The 25,329-nt window shown below is 42.7% G+C and overlaps 1 protein-coding gene across 3 annotated transcripts in view; it reads left to right on the plus strand.

Annotated features, from left to right (window-relative positions):
• Nucleotides 1-359: 359 nt before the first annotated feature.
• LOC117964018 (uncharacterized) overlaps nt 360-25,329 on the plus strand; it is a 28,183-nt gene continuing 3,213 nt past the window's right edge. The window contains exons 1-8 of one of the 3 annotated variants that reach the window (XM_059000371.1): nt 360-544; nt 2,031-2,124; nt 4,152-4,469; nt 15,429-15,491; nt 22,715-23,110; nt 23,964-24,224; nt 24,574-24,699; nt 25,057-25,115. In XM_059000371.1, coding sequence (XP_058856354.1) covers nt 2,046-2,124; nt 4,152-4,469; nt 15,429-15,491; nt 22,715-23,110; nt 23,964-24,224; nt 24,574-24,699; nt 25,057-25,115 — 1,302 coding nt within the window. In that variant the 5' untranslated portion in view covers nt 360-544; nt 2,031-2,045. Of the gene's footprint in view, nt 545-2,030; nt 2,125-4,151; nt 4,470-15,428; nt 15,501-22,714; nt 23,111-23,963; nt 24,225-24,573; nt 24,700-25,056; nt 25,116-25,329 lie in introns of all 3 variants that reach the window. The other 2 variants (XM_059000370.1, XM_059000372.1) reach the window with 2 other exon arrangements.

Raw genomic sequence — 25,329 nt, forward strand, 5'->3', positions numbered from 1 at the left:
TTAAAAAGCTTGAGAAGGCTACAGACAAATCAATAATAATGCTGTAATTCAAAAACTTACACAAGACTGTTATAGTTTGAAATCTAGACTGACGCCCTCTGCAAAGATTCTCTAAAACATCATGGTGTGTGTTTTTTTTTTCAGATTGAATACAGGAAGCCCCCCTGTATCTCTGGTTAACCATCTTCGCCCGGAATGCAAGTGAGAAAGCAGCAGCCCCCTGTTGCTGCCTATATGACACTTCTGAGACAGTAAGCCACACAGCATCACCTAATTGTTTGTGTCACAGTGCTCCTTGCAAGAATATATGAGGGTGTTTGAGGGCTAATAAACCACAAGCATTTTCTGTGAGTGCTTGAAGGTGGTAACTGCTGCTGTATTCTGGGTGGGAGAGGAGGTAGTGACAATAAAATATTAAACTTGGACTGAGGTTAGAAGCATCAAATACCAAGTTACTGAACTGTATGCGAGGAGAAGCTGTCAGCGGTCTTTATACTGCAGTTCTGTACACTTTAAACCAGCATTGGATGAAGATTTGACTCAGGTAAGTACTGTATACAACATAGTAGGCTGCTCTTTTACAACAGGTGCTAAACATTTTTTTAAACCTTTTTTCTCCCACAATTTCACCTTTCCTTATTTGGAAAAAAAAATTAATTAAATCTATACACACACACACACACACACATATTTACTGAGACTAGAAAAGACAATCTCAGAATTAAAGTTTTTACAATTTGTTCCTCATATATATTTTGGGATGCTTTCCTATTTTAGAGTCTATACATTCAGACATTCCTATATAATACTGAATACACACACATATATATATATATGTGGTGTGTGTGTGTGTGTTTACATGCAGTATGGAGGTATAACTGCAGTGTACAGAAATGAAAGCAATGAAAAGGGTTTTTTTGGGGGGATGTACACAAAAGGTTTAAATGTTTACAAAATAATTTATTTCAGACAAAATCTCCTTTCAATTGTGTGGATAGTAAAAGTAAACATTTAACCTTTTGTATATACCCCCCCCCCCCCCCCCCCCCAAAAAAAAAAAAAACCCTCATTGTATCCAGTTTTTGAAATGAAATCTTGGTTTCACACGGATCGCTCGCTGCTTCTTGTTAATTTCTCAAGCACAGTATTTGATTTCATTGTTTTGCTTTGGTATATTGGGTTGTGCAGCAGAATGAATAAGAAACTCAAGATCAATTCAAGGTCACGAGAACTGCCATGTAGCTTTCAGCCCTGTCGCATGAAATGAATACACCTCAGCCACAATGGCAATGCTTGTTTATAAACTGCTGTACGAGTACCGTTTCTTTTTAAATATCATTTATCACATATAGTAGAATGCTTTTTTTTTAAACAACAAAGACCTGTTTAATTATTATTATTATTATTTATTATTATTTATTTCTTAGCAGACGCCCTTATCCAGGGCAACTTACAATCGTAAGCAAATACATTTCAAGTGTTACAATACAAGTAATTAATTGGAATACATATAATTCATTCACATGCATTTCAAATAACAATAAACAGAATAGCTTGTTTGCAATAACAGAATAAGTAAGGGCTCGTTTCTTACATGCACAGCTCCAAAGGTTTTGCATCCCCCTATAGAATTAACACATTTTGATTCATAAAGTCAAATGAAACTTGCTGAATAATGTTGCGTTAACATACTGAATTACACACCGCTTTGTAGTTTCCCACATACTTAACCGAAAAACTGACAAAGATTGAAATCTAACATGAAATACTGTACTACTATTATGGCTTCTAGTAGACTTCTGCGATATCATTTTGAAATTTCTTTAATTTTTTTTATATAATTATGTTTCAATCCTAACATTCTTGGTGATGCAAAACTTTTGGCCACAGCTATAGATGTAAGTTTTAAAAAATGAGCATGTAATATGAGCTGTAATCTCTGAAGCACATCCACAATGTTGGTTTTGTTTCACCGGGCTGCTCCCATTAAAGTGTGTAATTCATGGTACTGGTTCTGTTTTCTCTTACAGCACTCGTGTGATTAAATGGATCAGAACCCTGGAGCTGCTGTTCTCTCTGTGGTATTGTGTCTGTGTTCAGCAGGGATCTCGCCTCTAGCAACAGGTAGGCATTCTTCTCTTACAGATACTGAGAACAAACACTCAGTTTTAAATGCTGAAACATTGATAGACATTTATACCAGACCTGAAAACACTGAAAATTATTTGAATCAAGATTTCATTTTAGGTCACTAAGCCTTTTGCTCTGCATTGTCATAGAAGAACACAAGGTGTATCTGGAAGTGAACAAAGGGAGAATAATTGTTACTTTTGAATCTTTATAAGGTGTTTTTCACCCTTCATCATGCTGAACCCCATACCAAACAGCAGTGTTATAATGAAAAGACGCGCGTCCTGAAGAGAGCCACGCTGTCTTTGATAACTCTCTACTCTGCAGTGATAAGCCACAGCTGGGTTTTGTGAACGGCTTTTACAGCTCCGGGAAATCCAGCTGGATTTTCATTTTTAGTGGGAATCTCGGTGTGACTACAGACCACAGTGCTGCATGCAATCCAGCGGGATTCTCCAGTGCTGTAAAATGCTCTAATAAGGTCCAGCTTTGCTCATCCCAGCAGGTAGAAGTTGATCAAATTCTCACTTAATGGTTACTTCGAGTGAATTCATTATTATCTAAACAGTAGTAGATAAGGAGGGATTTGGAATGAAATTGCTATCAGTGGCACTTGAATGAAGTAAATTGATACTGACTATTTATATCCTCACTATTAATAGTTTTTTCTATATTCATGGGAGTTTAGCTCTGTGTATGTCTGGTGTTTTCCACCTTTGCTGGACTGTTTATTTTGCTGGGTTTCCGAAACCCATGGAAACTTGTGGCAACATTAAAAGGCTTCACCTTGAATTAATGTTAATCTATCAGACTATTCATCAGGTAAGCCCCATTGTGATGCAGCCCACTGTGATGCAGCCAAGGACAACTTGTTTAGTGCAAAAAGGTGAAGTTTAAGAAAAAAGAAGTTGGGTTTTCAGAAAAATAAGTGTTTGTCTATTAAATATCAAATCTATCATTATGTGACTAATACATGTTGGAGATTATGGGTATGAATATTAGTCTTGTAATATATGTGGAATGATTTCTACATATAGTATCGAGAATATCTTTATACTCAGTGAGTCTTAGATACTGTATTCTCCAGTTATTTTGTTTTAAATCTCTTTCCCAAATTATAATTTTATGATTAAAGTTATACGTTGCAACTAAATAAAATGTGTTACTATTACTACAGACACAAGTTTGATTAAGAATTAGACTGTTTAAATGTAACAATATGTTTTGTAATTGTATTAATAATAACATTTTCAGAGGGGTATAAAAGTTTAAATGTATAAAAGCAGAAACCACGCGCTGAATCATTGGGGTTCGGGGAAGTTTCATCCTCACCTTATAATTCAAAAATGATTTCATTCCTTTCTGATTCTTTATTATCACACACACTGCTTATTTATTAATAACAATTATATATATATATATATATATATATATATATATATATATATATATATATATATATATATATATATATATATATATATAGGAAAGCTAAATCTTGTGATTATTCAAACATAGATCATTGTATATTATGTCTTGTTATTGGTAACATATTGCATGTTAATCACTCAACTTCTCTTTTGATTAGATTTTTTTCCCCCATGATTTTTTTAATAGTTGCAGACAAATAATTCAACCTGGTATTTGAGTTTGCTTGTTTTTCTTCTTGTTAAATACATATATTGTTCGGCATTATCATTTATATGCAGTAATAAATACATTATTCAATGATATACCTGCATTTACCAATAAGCTGGTAAATAAGATGAACCGCTAATGTCCGAAAAGCAATCTATTTCTTCACAATTTCCGACATTTACCGCGAAATGTTTTTTGCAATTGAAAATGAAATATTTCTTGTTTTAAATCCCCATGCAGCTTTTCTAAATAAAGGGGTTTTAAAATTAAACATATTTTAACTTTCAGACTATTATCAAAAAGCAGATTTCAATTGGTCTCATCACGAGTAGTTGATCATTTCTGTTTTAGGTAATATTTTTGTTTCATTTATGTTTCTACAGGAATAGAGCGCTATGCTCGGACGGGAGACACCGTTGTCCTGCCTTGCAGAGAGGCTTCGGTGGGGTTCAGGGAATCGATACAGTGGTCTTACAATACAGCCTCTGGCACTCGCTCTACTTTATTCACTCTTCAAAGCTCTGGGACAATTATAACTGGAGTAACAAAGCTTAAGGACAGGAAACAGATTGTGCGCAGCTCATCTCTAAGGATACAGGAATTGAAAAAAGACGACTTTGGGACGTACACGTGTGATGTTTGCGTTAACAAAGGACTGCACTGCACGACAGTATCACAGATTTCCTTGTTGCTTTCAAAAGGTGAGTTCACGGCTTTGATAATCATTAGGACTCAGTTCACCCTTTAGCTGCTGATGAAATCGGAGTGAATGTAGCGAAGGCATGAGATTTTCATAGCAGCATTCTGCAATCTACAGCCCCTGTTGACTTGGCAGATTAATAATGATGGCAGGAAATGATCAGTCTCGTTTTGAGTGAGTTCCCTTCAATGCATATTTATTATTTAATTGAAATGTATGGGTGTTGTTCACAGTCAGTCAGAGCTACTTATTTATTTTGGGCAGCCTGGTTAACAATAATAAATAGTTTAAACCATCGTGTTGTTTCTGATCGGTGGTTAATACTGATATCACAATGCTGACTTTCTCCAGATGAAGATCTATCCGTCAGGGCAGGCGGCGCTGTGTCCCTGCTTTGGGTTTGTCATTAAGCAATCGGTGCGATGCAGGGGCGTCATTTAAAGCTGAGACAACATAAACATTCTGTCCCATGAATGAGAAAAAAACAAGCCAGTTTACAGCGTGCTGTTGTTTGTCAACATCGTTCTTATACTTAAAATAAATTATACAAAATGTGCAATGCAAGTATTTTTAAAGCACGGCACAGGTTTATCACAAACTCGAAAATGCCGTTCCAAGTCTCATTTTACAGTTACGGTCGCCGTTTTCACTGAAGTGTTTTTACAGGGGGTAAAGGCTTTATCGCTAACCGAATTGCTCTGCTGCCAGCTTTCGATATCCCAGTTAAGTAAATATTTCAGTGTTACATACTGTGACTACTTTACATTAAACAAATAGCGGTACAACATATATATAGTTTTACAGTAGCAGCTGGGACATTAGACTACTATTTCAGATCATTGAAAAAAAAGTCATGTATTGCATGGGCTGTACAAAAAGAGCCGGGGGTAAGAACGCGGTTTAACTCTTTATTACAGAGCGTCCATCCGAATACATCTCAACAGATCTGACACATGCTTACAACCTGGAGTTAAGTTTGATACATTTCATCAGTGAACACAAACTGCTAAATAAGCACCGCATTACTGTGAATGTCAAAGTAGAAATATGTAGCAACGTTTTAAATAACACGCCTACACAGATAATCACACATAAACTACAATCAAAAGGCGTAGGATCTCGCTTTCATCTTGGCAAATTTGTCAACACCAGCCTGTGAGTCGAATGTTTTTGCTTGTCGGGTTAGCTCGCAATAACCAAAAGATCCGCGCAATCTCTCGTCCCCGTGCTGCGTGTTATGTTTTAACCATTTTCATGCACAAAAATAACTTTTCATTTGCCAAACTAATACCAACATTTGCATACGGCGAAAATGTTAGAAAAATAAACCCACTGATTTTCATGTATAACATTGCCTAATCAATTCTTCCCATACAAATGCATATGTAAGCACTGTAACATTTTAAAACATTAATTATAGCAGCAACTTTCAACCAGAATGTACCTAATACTGTAGTGTACCACCTTCATTTAAATCTCATTTTCCACCGATCCACTGTGAAAGACATTACCATTCCGGTGTAGTGTTATTTTCAGAAAGGCCTGTGCGGTAAAAAGTGGTTGCTCGTCCATGCATAAACAATGCGTAAACAACTTCCGCTAAGAAAGCAGGGAAGTGCCCATTCAAATCTGGTATGTTATGCTGTTTTCGGTCTTTTGCATCTTTTAAAATTGAATTTATCATATTTGCCAGTCTTTTACATCGTTGTTAATATAATTAACATGTAGTACTTTGTATTTAATCACATCCTGATGTAACTATCACTATTTAATCATATCCTGATGTAACTATCACTATTATCTGCTGTATTATTGAATTGTGGTTTGTCACACTTGAACAAAAGTTATTGTATTTCTTGCTCTTATTGTATTACTTGTAACACTTGAAATGTATTTGCTTACGATTGTAAGTCGCCCTGGATAAGGGTGTCTGCTAAGAAATAAATAATAATAATAATAATAATAATAATAATAATAATAATAATAATTTATCATATTTTTCTACCATTACGAAAATAGTATGTGAATATTTATCATATGCAATACATTGGCGCTTGTACATTTTTTTTACTTGTGCAACTTTGCAGTGGGCTTCTCATTTTGTCTTGTTGGTAGTGATTGTTAATGTATAAATAATGGTAAATGTACCTCTTGTTTGAAACGGAAAACACCCAACAGATCGCAATTGATTGCACCTGTACCAAAATCAGACAGCGTACCAGGGGCGGCGCCACTCTTGAGCCTGAGGGGCCTGGGCCCCCCCATTTTGCTCATGGGCCCACCCAGTTATGGAGTGATTGACAATTAAAAACATTTCATGCCAAGCCGTATCAGACTGTAATCCGCTGCGGCGAGTCTAGCTCATCCTTGTGGTTCAAAAAATATATCCGTCCCACCCACCTCAGCACCGTTGTCATGGTTATGAAAAAAGAGATTGGTGATTGGATGGCTGCGATATGAGATCTTACGTCTTCGATACTGCAGTATCGAAATTACAGCGGGTCGGGACTCGGCAGCATACATACAGGAACGTTTCTTTCATTGAAAGGCATGCAAACCACCTGCTTGTGCAGCTGCTGTTTAGTTATTTTTTACGTTTGCAATTAGCTATCTAAGTACCTACACAGGGCAGCAGTGTGGAGTAGTGGTTAGGGCTCGTCGTGGGTTCAGTCCCAGGTGGGGTGCACTGGTGTTGTACACTCGAGCAAGTAAAAACGATAGGTTGCGGATGCAACCCCGGTTCCCTGAAAGAGAAAATAACCATCAAGGTATGGAAAATAACCATCAAGGTATGGGACATTGCCGTCAGGCAGTAGGGATTGGCTGAGCTTTATGTCAAAGCTGCCGATAGGCCTCCGCGCAAGCTGCCGTGTAAGCCCGCCCCCCTGGGAGCTTACTATACGCAACGCGCGGAGAGTCACTTCCTCTTTTGCCCTTCAGGCCGTGAAGGCCTCCAGAGCGACCTCGCGGCTTGATGGTTATTTTCTCTTTCGGGGTTGCATCCGCAACCTATCGTTCCCTTTCAAGTCGAAAATAACCATCAAGGTATGGGAACAGTGTACCCAAGCCGTCGCGAGGGAGGATTCTCGGCAGTAGGACAGACTTACGTCATAAAGCAACTGCGTAGGCAGTACATCTACACATATGCGGAGCTGCGCCTCAGCGTCTATGCTCGCAATGACACCTGTCCTAAGGTGGAATAGTCACACCATATTGTCAACCACTCTACACGTCCGCAACCTGAGGCGTCATAGAGTGCAACACAGATGCTCCAAATGACGGAGCAGAGGATTCCAGTACATTTAACTGGTAGAACCTCGTAAATGTATGCGGTGTAACCCAACTGGCTGCAGCGCAAATGTCAGACATCGGCACCCCTCTAAAGAGGGCCCAGGATGTTGCCATACCCCTAGTGGAATGTGCCTTCAACTGCCCTGGTGGCGGAAGGCCCATAGAATCATATGCTAACTGAATAGCATCCACTATCCAATGAGAAAGGCGTTGCTTAGACAACGGCTGACCCAAAGATTTAGAACCATGGCATATGAACAGCTGTTCTGTTTGCCTCACAGTCTTTGTGCGGTCAATATAACACCTCAATGCCCGCACAGGGCAGAGCATGTGTAACCGCTCTTCCTCTGGGGAAGAAAAAGGAGGAGGATGGAACGCCATCAACTCGACTGGTTGGTTCATGTGAAACGGGGATATGACCTTGGGTAAAAAGGCTGGATTTGGACGCATGGAGACCTTAGAACCGTCTCCTGCGAAACGAGTACATGATGAATGCACCGAAAGTGCATGTAACTCGCCCACGCGTTTTGCTGATACCGCTGATAGCAAAAACGCAGTCTTAATAGACACGAACTTCATATCCACACTGTGGAGAGGCTCGAACGGTGCCTTGGTAAGGGCTTCTAGCACCACATCAAGGCTCCATGACGGTAAACTGGTCGACCTTGGGGGCCGCAAGCGTCTTGCGCCCTTTAGGAACTGAGATGCCAGAAAATGGCAACCAGGTGATAACCCGTCAATGCGTACATGGCAAGCCGAAATAGCGTCCAAATACACTTTAAGTGTAGAGGGAGACTTCCCCTCATCTAGCAGCTTCTGCAGAAACTGTAATATCACTGCCATAGGGCAGGAGACCGGGTCATGGCCCTCAGCCAGACACCAACTCTGAAACAATTGCCACTTATACGCATATTGCGACCGAGTAGAGGGCGCTCTCGCACTCTGAATGGTGGATATAACCGCCGTCAAAAGCCCTAAGGCTGACAGGCGCTCCCGTTCAGGGGCCAAGCCCATAACTGCATGAGTTTGGGGTTTGGGTGCCATAGCCCTCCTTGGGCTTGGGACAACAGGTCCGCTCGCAGAGGGAGCTCCCTCGGGCGACCGTGCAACAACTGCACCAGACTCGGGAACCATATCCTCCGAGGCCACCGAGGAGCGATCAGAATCACTGTCACTTGCTCTACCCTGACCTTCTCCAAGAAGGCGGGGAGCATCGGAATCGGTGGAAATGCGTACAGGAGCTCTGGCGGCCATTCGTGAGCCAGTGCATCGACTCCTAGGGGGCTGTCGAGGTCCTTCACCGAGAACCACAGGGGACAGTGCGTGGTCTCTCGCGAAGCGAAGAGATCGACTTGCGCTGTGCCGAACCAGTCCCAAATGCGCTCTACCACCCGAGGGTGAAGACGCCATTCGCCTGCAAGAGGACCTCCTCTGGACAGGAGATCCGCTGCGTAATTGACTCTGCCCGGTAGGTGAACCGCACGCAGAGAGGCTAAACGCGGTTGTGCCCAAAGCAACAGCCGTGTTACCATCCGGTGAAGACCGGGGGACCGCAAGCCGCCCTGGCGGTTGATATACGCCACTACCGTGGTGTTGTCTGACCGCACTAACACGTGCTTGCCTAGAAGCACTGGCAAGAAGTGCCGAAGGGCGAGGTCCACCGCTCTGAGTTCCAGAGCATTGATGTGGGCCGACCTCCAGGGTCCTGACCACACTCCGCGAGTCCCCGACCCGTTCCAGACTGCTCCCCAACCCTGGTTGGAAGCGTCGGTCGTAATAACCTCCCTTCGGAAGATGGGACCCAAGCGTACGCCCTGGCGGATGTTCGACGGAACTTTCCACCAGCGCAGTGCTTCCCAGCAGGTTCGGGATACCATCAACCTGCGGTGTTTGTCTCTCTGCGGATGCAACGCGAAGGCATTGAACCAGGCCTGCAGAGGTCTCTGGTGTAGTAAGCCCAAAGGAAGGGCTTGCGAGGCGGCAGCCATCAACCCCAGCATGCGCTGACACAGCTCCATGCTGACTGTTTCTCTCAACCTGAATAGGGAGAGACACCGCTCCAGCGAGGCAACTCTTTGTGTCGACAGGGTCGCTTCCATGGACACAGAGTCCAGATGCAGACCCAAGAATTCGGTCTGTTGGCTCGGCACGAGGCGGCTCTTTTCTGAATTGACCTTCAGACCTAGCCGCTGAAGATGGTCTGTAACCATCTCTGTGTGCTGTGCCAACTGCTCCTTTGACTGCGCGCAGACGAGCCAGTCGTCCAGATAGTTCAGCAGTCGGACGCCTTGAGCCCGCAAGGGGGCTAAAATGGCATCCATACACTTCGAAAAGGTTCGAGGAGCTAGAGACAGGCCGAATGGCAGGACACAAAACTCGTAGACCCTGCTCTGAAATGCGAATCGTAGGTACTTCCTGTGACCCGGACAGATGGGAACGTGAAAGTATGCATCTGTGAGGTCTACGGTGGTAAACCAGTCGCCCTGCCGGACAGACTGGACAATGTGCCTGTGCGTAAGCATCTTGAACGACGACACCCGTAGGTATTTGTTCAGTAGTCGCAGATCTAAAATAGGGCGGAGCCCGCCGTCCTTTTTTGGCACTAGGAAGTACTTGGAGTAGAACCCCTGGTCGGTCAGAGCAGGGTCTACTAGTTGAATGGCACGCTTCTTGAGCAATGCCTGTATTTCTGCATTTAGAGCTGAGGACTGAACCGAGTCCTTCACTGCAGTTACCACCACTCCCCTGAAGGGGGGGGGGGGGGTTTAACCGGAACTGAAGGGTGTACCCGGTGAGTATAGTTTTGCGCACCCAGATGTCGTTGGTGCATTGTTGCCAGAACAGGAGCTGTGGAACAGTGTAGGGGTGGGTTAACGGCTGCCGGGGTTTCTCAGGGCTGCTTAGGCTGCGCTCGCTCACGAGGGGCCTGGCCAGAGCCACGAGGACGCGGTCTGCTACCTCCTCTAGGGCGCCACCCTCCGCGCTGCGGTCTTGCAAACGCGGGTTGGCTGCGTGCTGAAACCCCCAAAGGGGCGGTTTTACTGCCCTGTGGGTGCGCTTGCTGCTGCGGTGGTGCCCTGCGCCACTGGCGCTCCTGTGGCCGCCTTGGCTGGAAGGGTTTACTTGGCCACATCTTTGCCAACTGCTGCGACGCCTCACGCGCCTTGACAGAGCGTTGCAGCATCTCCTCCACCGCTGGGCCAAACGTGTGCCCCGGGGATATAGGAGCATCTAGCAATGGGGCCTTATCAGGCTCCTGTACCCTGGCCTGCAAGAGCCAGAGCTGCCTCCTTGCCACCACAAGGGAAGCAATGCTCCTGCCCTGTGCTCGCGCATTCAGCTGAGCCAGCTTAACCAAAAGCTGCGCAACTGCACCCAGCTCGGTCCTAAGTCCAACAGATGGGGACTCAGGCAGATCGCGAATCAGCGCCGCCTGGTAGACCGTCAGGAGGCTGGCCACATTAGACAGCCTAACTGCCTCTGTAGCCGCGGCATAACCCTTTTTCAGGTGGGCCTCCGTAATCCTACACTGCCTGTTAGGGCAGGAAGGGTCCTTAGCCAGCCCCGATAATGTCGGCGCCTTTACTAGCGCGGCGAACGCGGCGCCCACTGGCGGAAAGGACGCTAACCCAGCTTCGCTCGCCCCGTGCATGGTGAAAGCCGAAGCCTTGCGAGAAGTTGCAGGGGCGGAGGCCGGGGCTCCCCAGGTGGACTGCACCTCCTTAATAAAATCCGGGAATGCCGGGAGCATCCTGGACTGAAGGGGCGGAGCCGATGGCAACTCAAATAGAGAGCGTCGTGTTGGCTCTAACGCAGGCCAGTCCACGCCTAAGTGACGGGCTGCCCTCTCCACCACTGACCAGATAGGGTCATTAGTATCCAGCACTTCAGGGTCGTCCTGCCCAGAGTGCTGGGATGCCACCTCAGGCTCTGTGTCTTCAAAGAGCGGGTCTGCGTCAGATGCGTCCCTTGAGACAGCATCGGCGTCCCACTCTACTTCTTGGGGTTGGCCGTGAGGCACTGGTGGAGGAACCATCGGCTGACTAGCGATGGGTCCGGTTACTAGCTCTGGGGCCCGAGGCACCACATTCGCTAGGGTCATGAGGAGGGATTGCTGTCCCATCATGAGCTCCATGAACTGTGACATCTTGGAGGTGAGCTCAGTCACTCCAGATGTGTCCTGGTAACGCCTACCCCTTCGAGGGGAGCGAGAGTGCCTTCTCCGGCGAGGCGATCGAGATCTAGATTGAGACTCCCGACGGGGGCGCGCGCCCCGCGAGAGGAGGGACTACGGGAACGTTCCCGAGCACGCCTGACTGGAGACCTCTGACCAGCTGTAAGCTGGGAGGATGGGCTCCGAGGGAGCTGAGACGTCGCCGGCAGCGACACGACAGATGACGGTGGGGCCGAGACGGTGTGGGACGAGCCCGAGGATGGGGAACGACCTCCAACCGCCTTCCTAGCTCTCTGGCGAAGGGTGCGCGTCTGAAAACCCGCACATAGCTGGCAGTATGCCCTATCTGCCAGGGCAGATGCGGCATGGTCCTGAAGTGCGTGCGTCGAGCACTGCCGCGTCAAACGCCGAGGTGTGTGCGTCGAACGCTGAAGCGTCGGACACCAAGCGTCGAGCACCTGAAGTGCGTGCGTCGAGCGCCGCCACGTCAAGCACCGAGGTGCGTGCGTCGAGCACCGAGCGTTGAAGCATCGAGCACCGAGGTGCGTGCGTCGAGCGTCGAGGGTGCGTGCGTCAAGGGTGCGTGCGTCAAGGCGCCGAAGCGTCGAGCGCCGAGCGTCGAGCGCCGAAGCGTCGAGCACCGAGCGTCGAGCACGCCGAGCACAGCGTCGAGCACCGAAGCGTCGAGCACCGAGGTGCGTGCGTCGAGGTGCCAAGCACCGAGCACCGAGCGTCGAGCGTCGAGCACCGAGCGTCGAGCACCAAGCGCTGATGGAACGTGCACCGAGCGTCGAGCACCGAGCGCCGAAGCGTCGAGCGTCGAGCACTGAGCCCCAAGTGCAGAAGCACTAAGCACCACGCGCAGAAGCGCTGTACAAAGCGCCGAAGCGCTGCACCAAGCGCACAAGCGCTGACACCAAACGCGCCGGAGCGCGAGCGCCGAAGCGCGAGTACCGAGTGTGGAGCGCTAGCACAGACGCCTATGCGTCAGCTGACCCGCCAAGCGGAGACGCTAAGTGCTGGTACGGTGTCTGATGCTGTGCAATACCTACCTGATGGTGCTGGGGATTTTGCACGTTGGTGGTTGTCTTCCTCTGAATAGTAAAAGGGAAAAAAGTTTTTTTTTTTTTTTTGTTTTTTTTTGTTGGACGCTGTAGAAAGTAAGAGGGTGTAGTACAATACCACGTGGCGGGAACGCGCCGCGGTGGGGAAGGAACACTGCAGAGCAGACTACACGCACACGCACGGTCTAGCTTAGCAATACGCACGTGGGCCAAGGCCAACGCAACACGCTTCCGAACAAAAATAATAAACACAATATATATAACAATATATATATACACACAAAATATACAAAAAACCCAAACACAATAATAATAAGAAACAGAGGAAAGACGGAGAGACCACGAAGAAACGCGATGCAAAAGCAAAGCGAGAAGAGATATATAAAGAAAACAATATATATCTAACAATAATAATAATAATAATAATAATAACAATAATAATCACTGAAATAAACTCAGAGAAGGGGATAAATAAACCAGCTTTTCAAGCCTAAGCTTATGGAGTACAATCAGTGTACAGCTCTAAGTCCTACCGCTACTGAGGCTGAAGGCAAAAGAGGAAGTGACTCTCCGCGCGTTGCGTATAGTAAGCTCCCAGGGGGGCGGGCTTACACGGCAGCTTGCGCGGAGGCCTATCGGCAGCTTTGACATAAAGCTCAGCCAATCCCTACTGCCTGACGGCAATGTCCCATACCTTGATGGTTATTTTCCATACCTTGATGGTTATTTTCGACTTGAAAGGGAACCCAACGTATAAATCGGTAATTATATGTAAAAATGTGATATCTTGTAACAATTGTAAGTCGCACTGGATAAGGGCGTACGCTAACAAATATAATACAAAATGTTTAGCCAACTTTGCAGTAAACCATAGCTATATTTGTGTCTTAAGCATTAGCAATGTCCCGACAAATTTTGTAAAAAGAAAACGAACCGACGAAGCAACAAATGCGCCAGTGATGTAAGTACCTACATTTCATTTTATCTCGATTTTACAGTTGTGTATGTAGGCCTACTTATAACCAGTTTAGCTGCTTACACAATATTTTGTTTTGAAGTGTTTATTTTATTATAGTTTTTCATTTCTGAAGCCGTGCTATGCAGTAGGGTAATGTGAAAAAAAAGCCTTTTATGTTATATTTGTAAATAATGACTTCGTTTTCACAGTTTTGTTAGTTTCTGTTTGCACTTTGTCAAATGAAACGGTTTTTGCAGTTATTGTGCACAGTGTGTTTATTTCTGTAGGTTGTATGTATGCTTATGTGTTTTGTATTTGTAGTGTATACTTGCAACTACTGTTATAAACTGCAAAACATGTTTGCCTTGCTTCACTCGGCACCATATATTTTCAGTCTTGGCTAAGTTGCGCTGCTCAAACCCCGGGGAGATATTTGATGTATTCAGAGTTTTAATTGATTTAAATCATGTTTGTAATATAAACTGTTTCCTGTGACGTCAGACCTTTGGTACTTGCTCGTCCACCCGAAGTTGGGGCCCACCCAAATGTCCATTCCTAGCTACTCCCCTGCAGCGTACCACTTTCAATGTGACAACGTATCGCTCTCTGACATTGCACTGGTCAAGTTTTGGTACGTGTACCACATTCTGATGATGTACCACTTTCTAACACTACACTGGTACCAAACCCCAAAACGCACAGCACAGCCCTACACAAGCCAAAATCTCATTTTAAAATCTATGGTCCTTTTTCTTTACAGCATGTGTAAAAAATTGTACCTGGGTGCAGCAGAAAAGAATATCCACTAGAAACTGTCCTCAGGGCATCAGATGATTCTAGGGCATTTGTTCATCACCTCCACCGTTCACCTCTCCGACATCAACCCGCCCTGACCCTAACCAACCCCAACCCCAAACCAAGGTCTGGGGGGGGGGGCCCGCCCTATAGCAAAAGATGCCTCTAGTGTGATGGTATTTCACTGCACCAGCAGGCAGTCCTTCTAAATGATTCACTCTTGAAAACTCTGATACCAAAGCTGCTAAATTAACAGTGCCCGACAGAATGAAGCTGTTTCTCAACTCGTCTGTCTCCATACGAGACGTCAGCGCAGAAGATGTTGGGATGTTCATGTGTAATTATCAACAGTGACAAGTGTCTCCTTGGTTCTTTTACAGAGTAAGTTTAGGGATTTACACAACAATACTGTTTATTATAGTGCTGTGCTCAGAAGAGCCAGCTGCCCAGTGTAGCTTATATGATAGCAGGGACTCTACGTGACACGTCTCAAAGTGTTTATACTGTCCTGGTGGGATACCTGACTGTTCTCATTGATTCCTTCCTCAAATTGCTTTAGGGAAGTTACAGGTTGAAATTTACTACAAATGTATTTATTTTGTTTATTGTATTTATGATTGCTATGTAAGTTGTGTATTGTACTCTTAATGCACTAACACTGCTTTATATTTTTGTAAGACCATGTGACAGGTTGGCCGAGTGGTGACGTCACAGACCAGGAAGTAACCACACACAGACAAGGTACTACGGGTGAGTCACAAATGCGCTAATTATAAACAAAACAAAACACTACACCCAAAACAAAACACTACACACAACACACTACACCCTAAACAAAACACTACACCCTAAACAAAACACTACACTACACACTACACCCTAACCAAAACACTACACAACACACTACACCCTAAACAAAACACTACACACTACACCCTAACCAAAACACTACACAACACACTACACCCAAAACAAAACACTACACACTACACCCTAAACAAAACACTACACACAACACACTACACCCTAAACAAAACACTACGCACAAAACACTACACCCTAAACAAAACACTACACAACACACTACACCCTAAATAAAACACTACGCACAAAACACTACACCCTAAACAAAACACTACGCACAAAACACTACACAACACACTACACCCTAAACAAAACACTACGCACAAAACAAAACACTACACAACACACTACACCCTATACAAAACACTACACCCTAAACACACTACACCCTAAACAAAACACTACACCCAAAACAAAACACTACACACAACACACTACACCCAAAACAAAACACTACACACAACACACTACACCCTAAACAAAACACTACACACAACACACTACACCCTAAACACTACACCCTAAACAAAACACTACACCCTAAACAAAACACTACACAACACACTACACCCAAAACACTACGCACAAAACACTACACAACACACTACACCCTAAACAAAACACTACGCACAAAACAAAACACTACACAACACACTACACCCTATACAAAACACTACACCCTAAACACACTACACCCTAACCACACTACACCCTAAACAAAACACTACACCCAAAACAAAACACTACACACAACACACTACACCCAAAACAAAACACTACGCACAAAACACTACACAACACACTACACCCTAAACAAAACACTACACCCAAAACACACTACACACAAAACAAAACAAAACACTACACACAAAACAAAACACTACACACAACACACTACACCCTAAACACACTACACCCTAAACAAAACACTACACACAACACACTACACCCTAAACAAAACACTACACAACACACTACACCCAAAACAAAACACAACACACTACACCCTAAACAAAACACTACACACAAAACACTACACACAAAACAAAACAAAACACTACACACAACACACTACACCCTAAACAAAACACTACGCAGAAAACACTACACCCTAAACAAAACACTACACCCAAAACACTACACCCAAAACAAAACACTACACACCACACTACACCCAAAACAAAACACTACACCCAAAACACACTACACACAAAACAAAACAAAACACTACACACAAAACAAAACACTACACACAACACACTACACCCTAAACAAAACACTACACACAACACACTACACCCTAAACAAAACACTACACAACACACTACACCCAAAACAAAACAAAACACAACACACTACACCCTAAACAAAACACTACACACAAAACACTACACACAAAACAAAACAAAACACTACACACAAAACAAAACACTACACACAACACACTACACCCTAAACAAAACACTACACCCTAAACAAAACACTACACACAACACACTACACCCTAAACAAAACACTACACAACACACTACACCCAAAACAAAACAAAACACTACACAACACACTACACCCTAAACAAAACACTACGCACAAAACACTACACAACACACTACACCCTAAACAAAACACTACGCACAAAACAAAACACTACACAACACACTACACCCTATACAAAACACTACACCCTAAACACACTACACCCTAAACAAAACACTACACCCAAAACAAAACACTACACACAACACACTACACCCTAAACAAAACACTACACAACACACTACACCCTAAATAAAACACTACGCACAAAACACTACACAACACACTACACCCTAAACAAAACACTACACCCAAAACAAAACACTACACACAACACACTACACCCAAAACAAAACACTACACACAACACACTACACCCTAAACAAAACACTACACCCTAAACAACACACTACACCCTAAACAAAACACTACACACAACACACTACACCCTAAACACTACACCCTAAACAAAACACTACACAACACACTACACCCAAAACACTACGCACAAAACACTACACAACACACTACACCCTAAACAAAACACTATGCACAAAACAAAACACTACACAACACACTACACCCTATACAAAACACTACACCCTAAACACACTACACCCTAAACAAAACACTACACCCAAAACAAAACACTACACACAACACACTACACCCAAAACAAAACACTACGCACAAAACACTACACAACACACTACACCCTAAACAAAACACTACACCCAAAACACACTACACACAAAACAAAACACTACACACAAAACAAAACACTACACACAACACACTACACCCTAAACACACTACACCCTAAACAAAACACTACACACAACACACTACACCCTAAACAAAACACTACACAACACACTACACCCAAAACAAAACACACTACACCCTAAACAAAACACTACACACAAAACACTACACACAAAACAAAACAAAACACTACACACAACACACTACACCCTAAACAAAACACTACGCACAAAACACTACACCCAAAACAAAACACTACACACCACACTACACCCAAAACAAAACACTACACCCAAAACACACTACACACAAAACAAAACAAAACACTACACACAAAACAAAACACTACACACAACACACTACACCCTAAACACACTACACCCTAAACAAAACACTACACACAACACACTACACCCTAAACAAAACACTACACAACACACTACACCCAAAACAAAACAAAACACAACACACTACACCCTAAACAAAACACTACACACAAAACACTACACACAAAACAAAACAAAACACTACACACAAAACAAAACACTACACACAACACACTACACCCTAAACAAAACACTACACCCTAAACAAAACACTACACACAACACACTACACCCTAAACAAAACACTACACAACACACTACACCCAAAACAAAACAAAACACTACACAACACACTACACCCTAAACAAAACACTACGCACAAAACAAAAGCGCATGGTGGCCAAAATAAACAGACACAGTCTTCTAACAAGTAGCTTGCTGGTGTAACGCCAGCACGAGTAGCAACTGTTATTTTGGTCACACTTTAAAATAATGGCTGCAAATTCCTAATTAATTAATGTATAAATACCACAGGAATTCCACCTGAATGTCATACATTTCCTCTGAGTTCTGATGTTATCACAGTTAAGGTTATGGATAGGGGCTGGGGTTAGGGTTAGGGTTATGGATAGGGGCTGGGGTTAGGGTTAGGGATAGGGGCTGGGGTTAGGGTTAGGGATAGGGGCTGGGGTTAGGGTTAGGGATAGGGGCTGAGGTTAGGGTTAGGGTTATGGATAGGGGCTGGGGTTAGGGTTAGGGTTATGGATAGGGGCTGGGGTTAGGGATAGGGGCTGGGTTTAGGGTTAGGGTTACGGATAGGGGCTGGGGTTAGGGTTAGGGATAGGGGCTGGGGTTAGGGATAGGGGCTGGGTTTAGGGTTAGGGTTACGGATAGGGTCTGGGGTTAGGGTTAGGGTTAGGGATAGGGGTTGTGGTTAGGGCTTACACATGTGATGACATATTCAGGTGGAATTCCTGTGGTATTCAATCATTAATTCATTTGGAATTTGCAGCCATTATTTTAAAGTGTTACCGTTATTTTTATATCTTACTTCTCAAGTTCCTCCTCTTTGAACAACCAACCCTGATGAGCGGCTGATCCGCTCTTCAGTGTTTGCTTCAGGACTTACAGACTGAGGGTCAATGTGGCCCCCACTCTAAATTTTAGGGGGACATTTTCTTCGGTGAGGGGGTCAATATGTTTGATAATTCAGAACCAACCACCATTTCTTATTTGTGTTTCTTTTTAAATATGCCAGCAGAGTTTACTGACCTTTTGTTTCTGAAGAACAAAAAATAAAACTGTAAAGCTGTAGATACAACCAAGGTGTCTCTACAATACTCACTGTCACTTTTGGGGAAAATATTGGGAAATGTGTCACAGTGACGCTGGTGTGTCACTGAGCAGAGGATATTCATTGTACCAGATCACATTAGAACAGGGGTTTTCAATCTTTTTAAGCTGCATACCCCTTTCCAAAAAATGTAGTCCACCGCGTACCCCCATCTGAGATACAGTCATAATAAAATTAAAACTGAAAAAAAGATTTGTACAATAACATGATACAACAAAACACACAAGCCTTGGAGTGTGTGATGGATACAATTATAAAAGTTACAGTATTATAATGGAAAAAATATATATTATATTTACTTTTGGATAAAAATAGTCCCTCAAACAGGTTTCTAGTTGTTGGAAACATCCAACATAATTTTATTGTAATTACTAATTAATTAAAATCAACGAAGCCTCCGTGCTAAACTCAGTCACTCAGAAATGACATGGGACTATTCCATGATAGCAAATGGCAATCATGTATTTTTATTGATAATAAAATTACAGAAAAGGTGGCAAAGAAAAGTTCACTATCCACGGCTCTCTACAGCTGACCTCATTACCAAAACATACTGGCATTTTTTAATTCTTGGTGACTAAAAGGTACAATACTGATGCTAATTAAAAAATAATAATAAAACGCTTACCTAGTATCAGTGTGATAGATGTCCCTGCTTGTTACCACACACATTACTGATGATGGCAGAGAAATTGGAGAGAGCTTCAGTCACAAGACATTTTGGCGTTTTTAATCTCTGACGGTATTTCGTCTTGATCGCCCTTTGCTAGTAATGTACTAGTATTGAGCCAACAATCCATATTTGTTCACTGGATTGAAAACTAAAAACTCTCACACCAGACGTAACGGCTTGTCAAATTAGAACGCATGGCAATACTTCGGTTTCTGATTGGCCATACATTATGTATTTTGAAATAAACCAATAGTACTTAAGTTACAATATAACTTTAATCGGGTCATTGAAAAAAATATATATCGACTTGCAGGCATGAACACACACTGGAAATAAAATGAGTTAAAGACTAGGCTTTTAGCTTAATATATATATATATATATATATATATATATATATATATATATATATATATATATATATATATATATATCCCAAAGTCAGACTGCAGTAACCGCCCAACTGTTTATATGACATTTAAACAACAGGGTCCATTTATACGTACATATATAATATGTAAATTAGCCATGTGTGCACTGAACACTGTTACAGCACAGCAGACTGGTGTTAGCGATTAAACGTTGACTACATGATAAAAGTTTGCAATAGATTGGGAAGTGGTACTAAGTAAAATGCGTTGTCTGGCGTTTTAGAATTTTTCTCGCGTACCCCAGTTTAAAAACCGCTGCATAGAAGAAACCACATTACCAACAGATACAGTTTAATAGTCGTATTTAAATGCCATTGACCTGACTGGTAAATTCTTACTTTCCAGCTGCCCCTTTATTTTGACAATTGCCATATCAAAAATGGCTTTTTTTGACATGTTTCATTCTTAGCCCACAAGTAAATATTTTTTATAGTTTTCAAAGCAAGTTTTGCTTTATTTTTACAACACACGTTGATGTTGTTGATATGATAAACGCGTATATCTGCTTCAGGAACATTGAATTTTTTTCAAGGTTAAACGATGGCCCGTGTTGCACAGAACACTAGAAATAAAATGTCAAATATACAATATGTATTTCGTAGTTTTTGTCGATTTGCTATATTTTAGTACTGCACATAATGATATGGTTTTGAAAATGCTACTTACCAAAACCGTGACTGCACGTGAACTGCATTACATAATAATTTCCTTTATTCCGATTCCAGTGGTGTTATCTCAATACAAGATGTATTATATACAGTGCTGTATAACATCACATAAACTGTATTTATATATATTATTTTTTATCATGCCGTTATAGGCCTACTGTCAAAATGGCCAAGAGACAGTTAGTGCTTAACACATACTGAATTATTTTAGCATTTTTGTCATAGAAAGGACACATTTCACATATTTTATAACGTTACCGTAGTCAGCTTTTTTTTTTTTTAATCGATGCGGTTTTCGTTTCACAAATCTACTGCACTTCGTCTATAAACTTCTCCCATTCACTTTCAAATAGATAAGTTAACAGCGGATGAATTTCACAGTAATTTTAAGCACAAATATAATAGCCTACGTTTCAAGAGTCACTGCCGAAGCTGATTACTTATTCTTCCAGAAGTAATGGTCGGGTGTAACAGGGACACAAGGTTATATTTGCGCCGGGCCATGTTGTTAACAAGCCTGATGACGTTGTCTGTAAAAAAAAAAAAAAAAAAATTGACTGTAAGTTACCAGGGAGGGTGCGAGCGCATAATATTGGACTGGGGAGTTTAATTATGAAAACACAAGTGTAAACAAACAAGTAAAAAAAGATTAGCCTGTCGTCAGACATGTCATGTTAATACAAAATGCATTCATTTGCTGCGTATTGGTGTTGCGTCTGGTCTGGGAAGGGGGACATACGGGCGCGTTAAGAGAAATTCAACGGGACATTTTTTTTATTTCGGGGGGGAATTGGTGCAATCTTTACCGGACCATCTCTGGAGATGGCCACATTATGCACGTTTAGCTAGATGGGGAATGTAACCCCATTCATGCTGTAAAACAATAATAACAAACATTATGTGTTTAAACACCAAACAATACCTTTAAACATAATAATACAACACAAATACAAATAAACATGCAGAAGTGCCCTACTTACTTGTAGTCTCTGTTTTTATGTTGTACAGTTGACTATTATGAAATACACTAATGATTGTAACTCATTTAGGCTGAAGGCCCATTTGTTCTCTGAAGCCTTTGGAGTGTGAATATATTTTGTGTTTTTATTTTGTGTTTTATTTCACTTTTATTCTTTTGTTGTTCGGTCTTGTTTCACAGGCCTTTTTCCTTTTTTTATTATGAAGCTCTGCTTTGAGATGGCTTTGTTGTGAAAGGTGCTATATAAAAATGATTTGATCAATAGATGCATAGTGAATGCACAACAAAACAAGTACGATTTTAGACATCATTTTATTTGCCAGAACCAATGCTTTGTGAATAGTGCCTATAATTATTTTTAATCAACAGTTACAGCGTTGGATCCCAATACCACAGAGATAGTGTATGTCGCGGAGGGAGAATTCGTTCAGCTTCCCTGTGTTGGGATATCAAACCGGACGGAAGGCAGGCATGTGGAATGGTCATTTCAAGCGATTGGGGATCAGAGCCGAACCCTTCTCAATGTGTCTGCACCAGCATACCCCAGAGTCAACCCCAGAGAGACAGTGAGTCTGCTGCCCAATGCTTCCCTTCTCAATGTGTCTGCACCAGCATACCCCACAGTCAACCCCAGAGAGAGAGTGAGTCTGCTGCCCAATGCTTCCCTTCTCATCCAGGGAGTGCAGAGCCCCGACACAGGCACTTACCACTGCAGGAGGGACGAGCAAGAGAAATACCACATGCTTACTGTGTGTGTTTTAACAGGTAAGGACCAGCTCACAACTGACCCTGATTGTGCATTTGGAATTCTCCCAGCTACCCCAATAACAGAAACTCCTTCGAAATGTGGGTAACGAGTGATCCATCTTGATATTTAATAAAATAATAATAAAAAAAAAGCTGCATTTATAAATCACGACAGTTTGGCCACAATGGTGTAGAGGTTCGGTTGGCGGTAGTCATGTGTTTACAATGAAGAAATTCAGCCACCCAGGATATCCAGAAATATTTAGACCACATGCAGAATTGGGCAGAAACACAGGAAATGAAATGCAATGCTATCTAATGTAAAGTGTTACACGGTGGTCACATGAAACGATTCAAATACCAAGTATGTGGTACAGAACTAGAACAAGCCCTCTACGAGAAAGACCTGCAATCAAAACTAGGAGATGAACGAGCGCTGGTGGGACGAATGGCCTTCTCTCATTTGCACATTTCGTTTTTGTCTGAGGCATGTATCTCTATCTCTCCGAAACAATTTAAACACCTTGCAGATTGTGAAAAGACATTTACATAGAATGCAGAGGGCTCAGTTGAATTGATTTTAACAGAGGTTCATTAAATATCGTCGCTGTTTATCTTAGTCAAATAAGGCCAAGGTTATGGAATCCAACATCCCACCGTGTCTGAGTGTACGAGTCTGTATCTAGGGTTACAACTCCAGGGAGGTTTCTGCTTCAGTGATTTTAAACAGCAGCAGTTTTTGGATCTGCCACTGATCAGTTGAATATAGACCCCAGTTTACTGTGTCTTGAATGTTATGTGGTTGAAACAGTTAACTACACAATGATTAGGGGTGGAGTGAAAATGTATTCACAACCTTGTTTGTTTCCAGTGAAAGCGGACGTGTCTAGCCCTGTTTCTAAAGGCACAGAGGTCACTGTAAGCTGCTCCCTGCTCTGTGATCACACTCCCGAGGACGCTGTGCTTCAGTGGATGGACAGTAATGGGACCCTGCTGGAATCAAACACAACTCTTTCTACTGGTTCCAGTGCAGAGCTGGTGATTCCCAGTGCCTACAATACAACCCTGAGCTGCCTATTACAAGTTAAAGGACAAGCGAGAGCCAGCGTGGAATACACCATACCCATCCACGGTAGCGTGATTTTTTTATACACTTGTGAAATTGTCCCCACCCCTTCAGAGCCTTCGTTCCTGTCATTAACCAACCAGCTGCTTCCCCTGTTGACTGACATGCTTTCCAGCCAGTGGCACTGCTAAGGAGGAATGACCTGCGTCAGGCTACCTAAAAGGAAGGCATGTTAACTAAGAGTGTTATTTCATGTAGACTGATACCACATATCAGTTTTAAAATGAAGATTCAAACTGCACAGTCCTACCAAGTGACTCGGAGTGCATGACTGCAGACAGAGCCAATCTCCTTTACCTCACTAAATTAACAATAATCCAAGAAAAACTAAATGACATGCTATAATGTTTTACAGAAACAGAACAGCAGGGCAGCACTGAAACTGTCCTCCTCCCTGTGTTGTTGGGAGTAGTTGCTGTTTGTGTTGTGATTGCTGCCATCTTAATACTGCTTTTAAGAGGCAGAAGAACAGGAGACAAAGGTAACTTATTAATGTATAATGTGTTCTTGATTTAACCTTGTAGCAACCTATTGAGGTTGTGACCTGGCCAAGAGATGAAACTCAAGAATACAAAAAAAAAATCTTCAGACATACAAAAGTCCTAGAGTTCACGAGTTTATGAAATCTCAAACAGCATTGCATTGCTGTGCTGGCAATGGGATTTTTTGTGCCGGTTGTTGTTCCAGACTGTACCATGCTGTGTTAACACAGGACAGCGGGATTTGAATGGCAGAGATTTTTCACTTGTTGTATAATGTCCAGTGAGCTGCTGCTTATTTATAAGGCACTATTGTCCAGTTTTGAATTTTCTTTTTTTTTTTTTTTTTTTTTTTTTAGAAAATGATGTCGTTGGTGTTCAGCTGAATTCTACACACTCAGCAAGCCAAGTCCACGAGGTATGAATACTCTGATTCTCAAAGCTGCTTACTCCAAAGCAGAGAGTCACGTGGCTGTAGGTTACAGTGATCCACTTTTACATGGTGATGATACCTTTAATGTGTTGTGTACATCACCAGTGGGGCTATATAAGATCGGAGAACCGCTTTACTTTCACTGCTCCTCTGTTTCAATCAGTTTAGGTACTCACTCATTTGCATATCTTGCACACAG

Source organism: Acipenser ruthenus, chromosome 25, assembly GCF_902713425.1.
Source record: "Acipenser ruthenus chromosome 25, fAciRut3.2 maternal haplotype, whole genome shotgun sequence".
Taxonomy (NCBI): Eukaryota; Metazoa; Chordata; class Actinopteri; order Acipenseriformes; family Acipenseridae; genus Acipenser; species Acipenser ruthenus.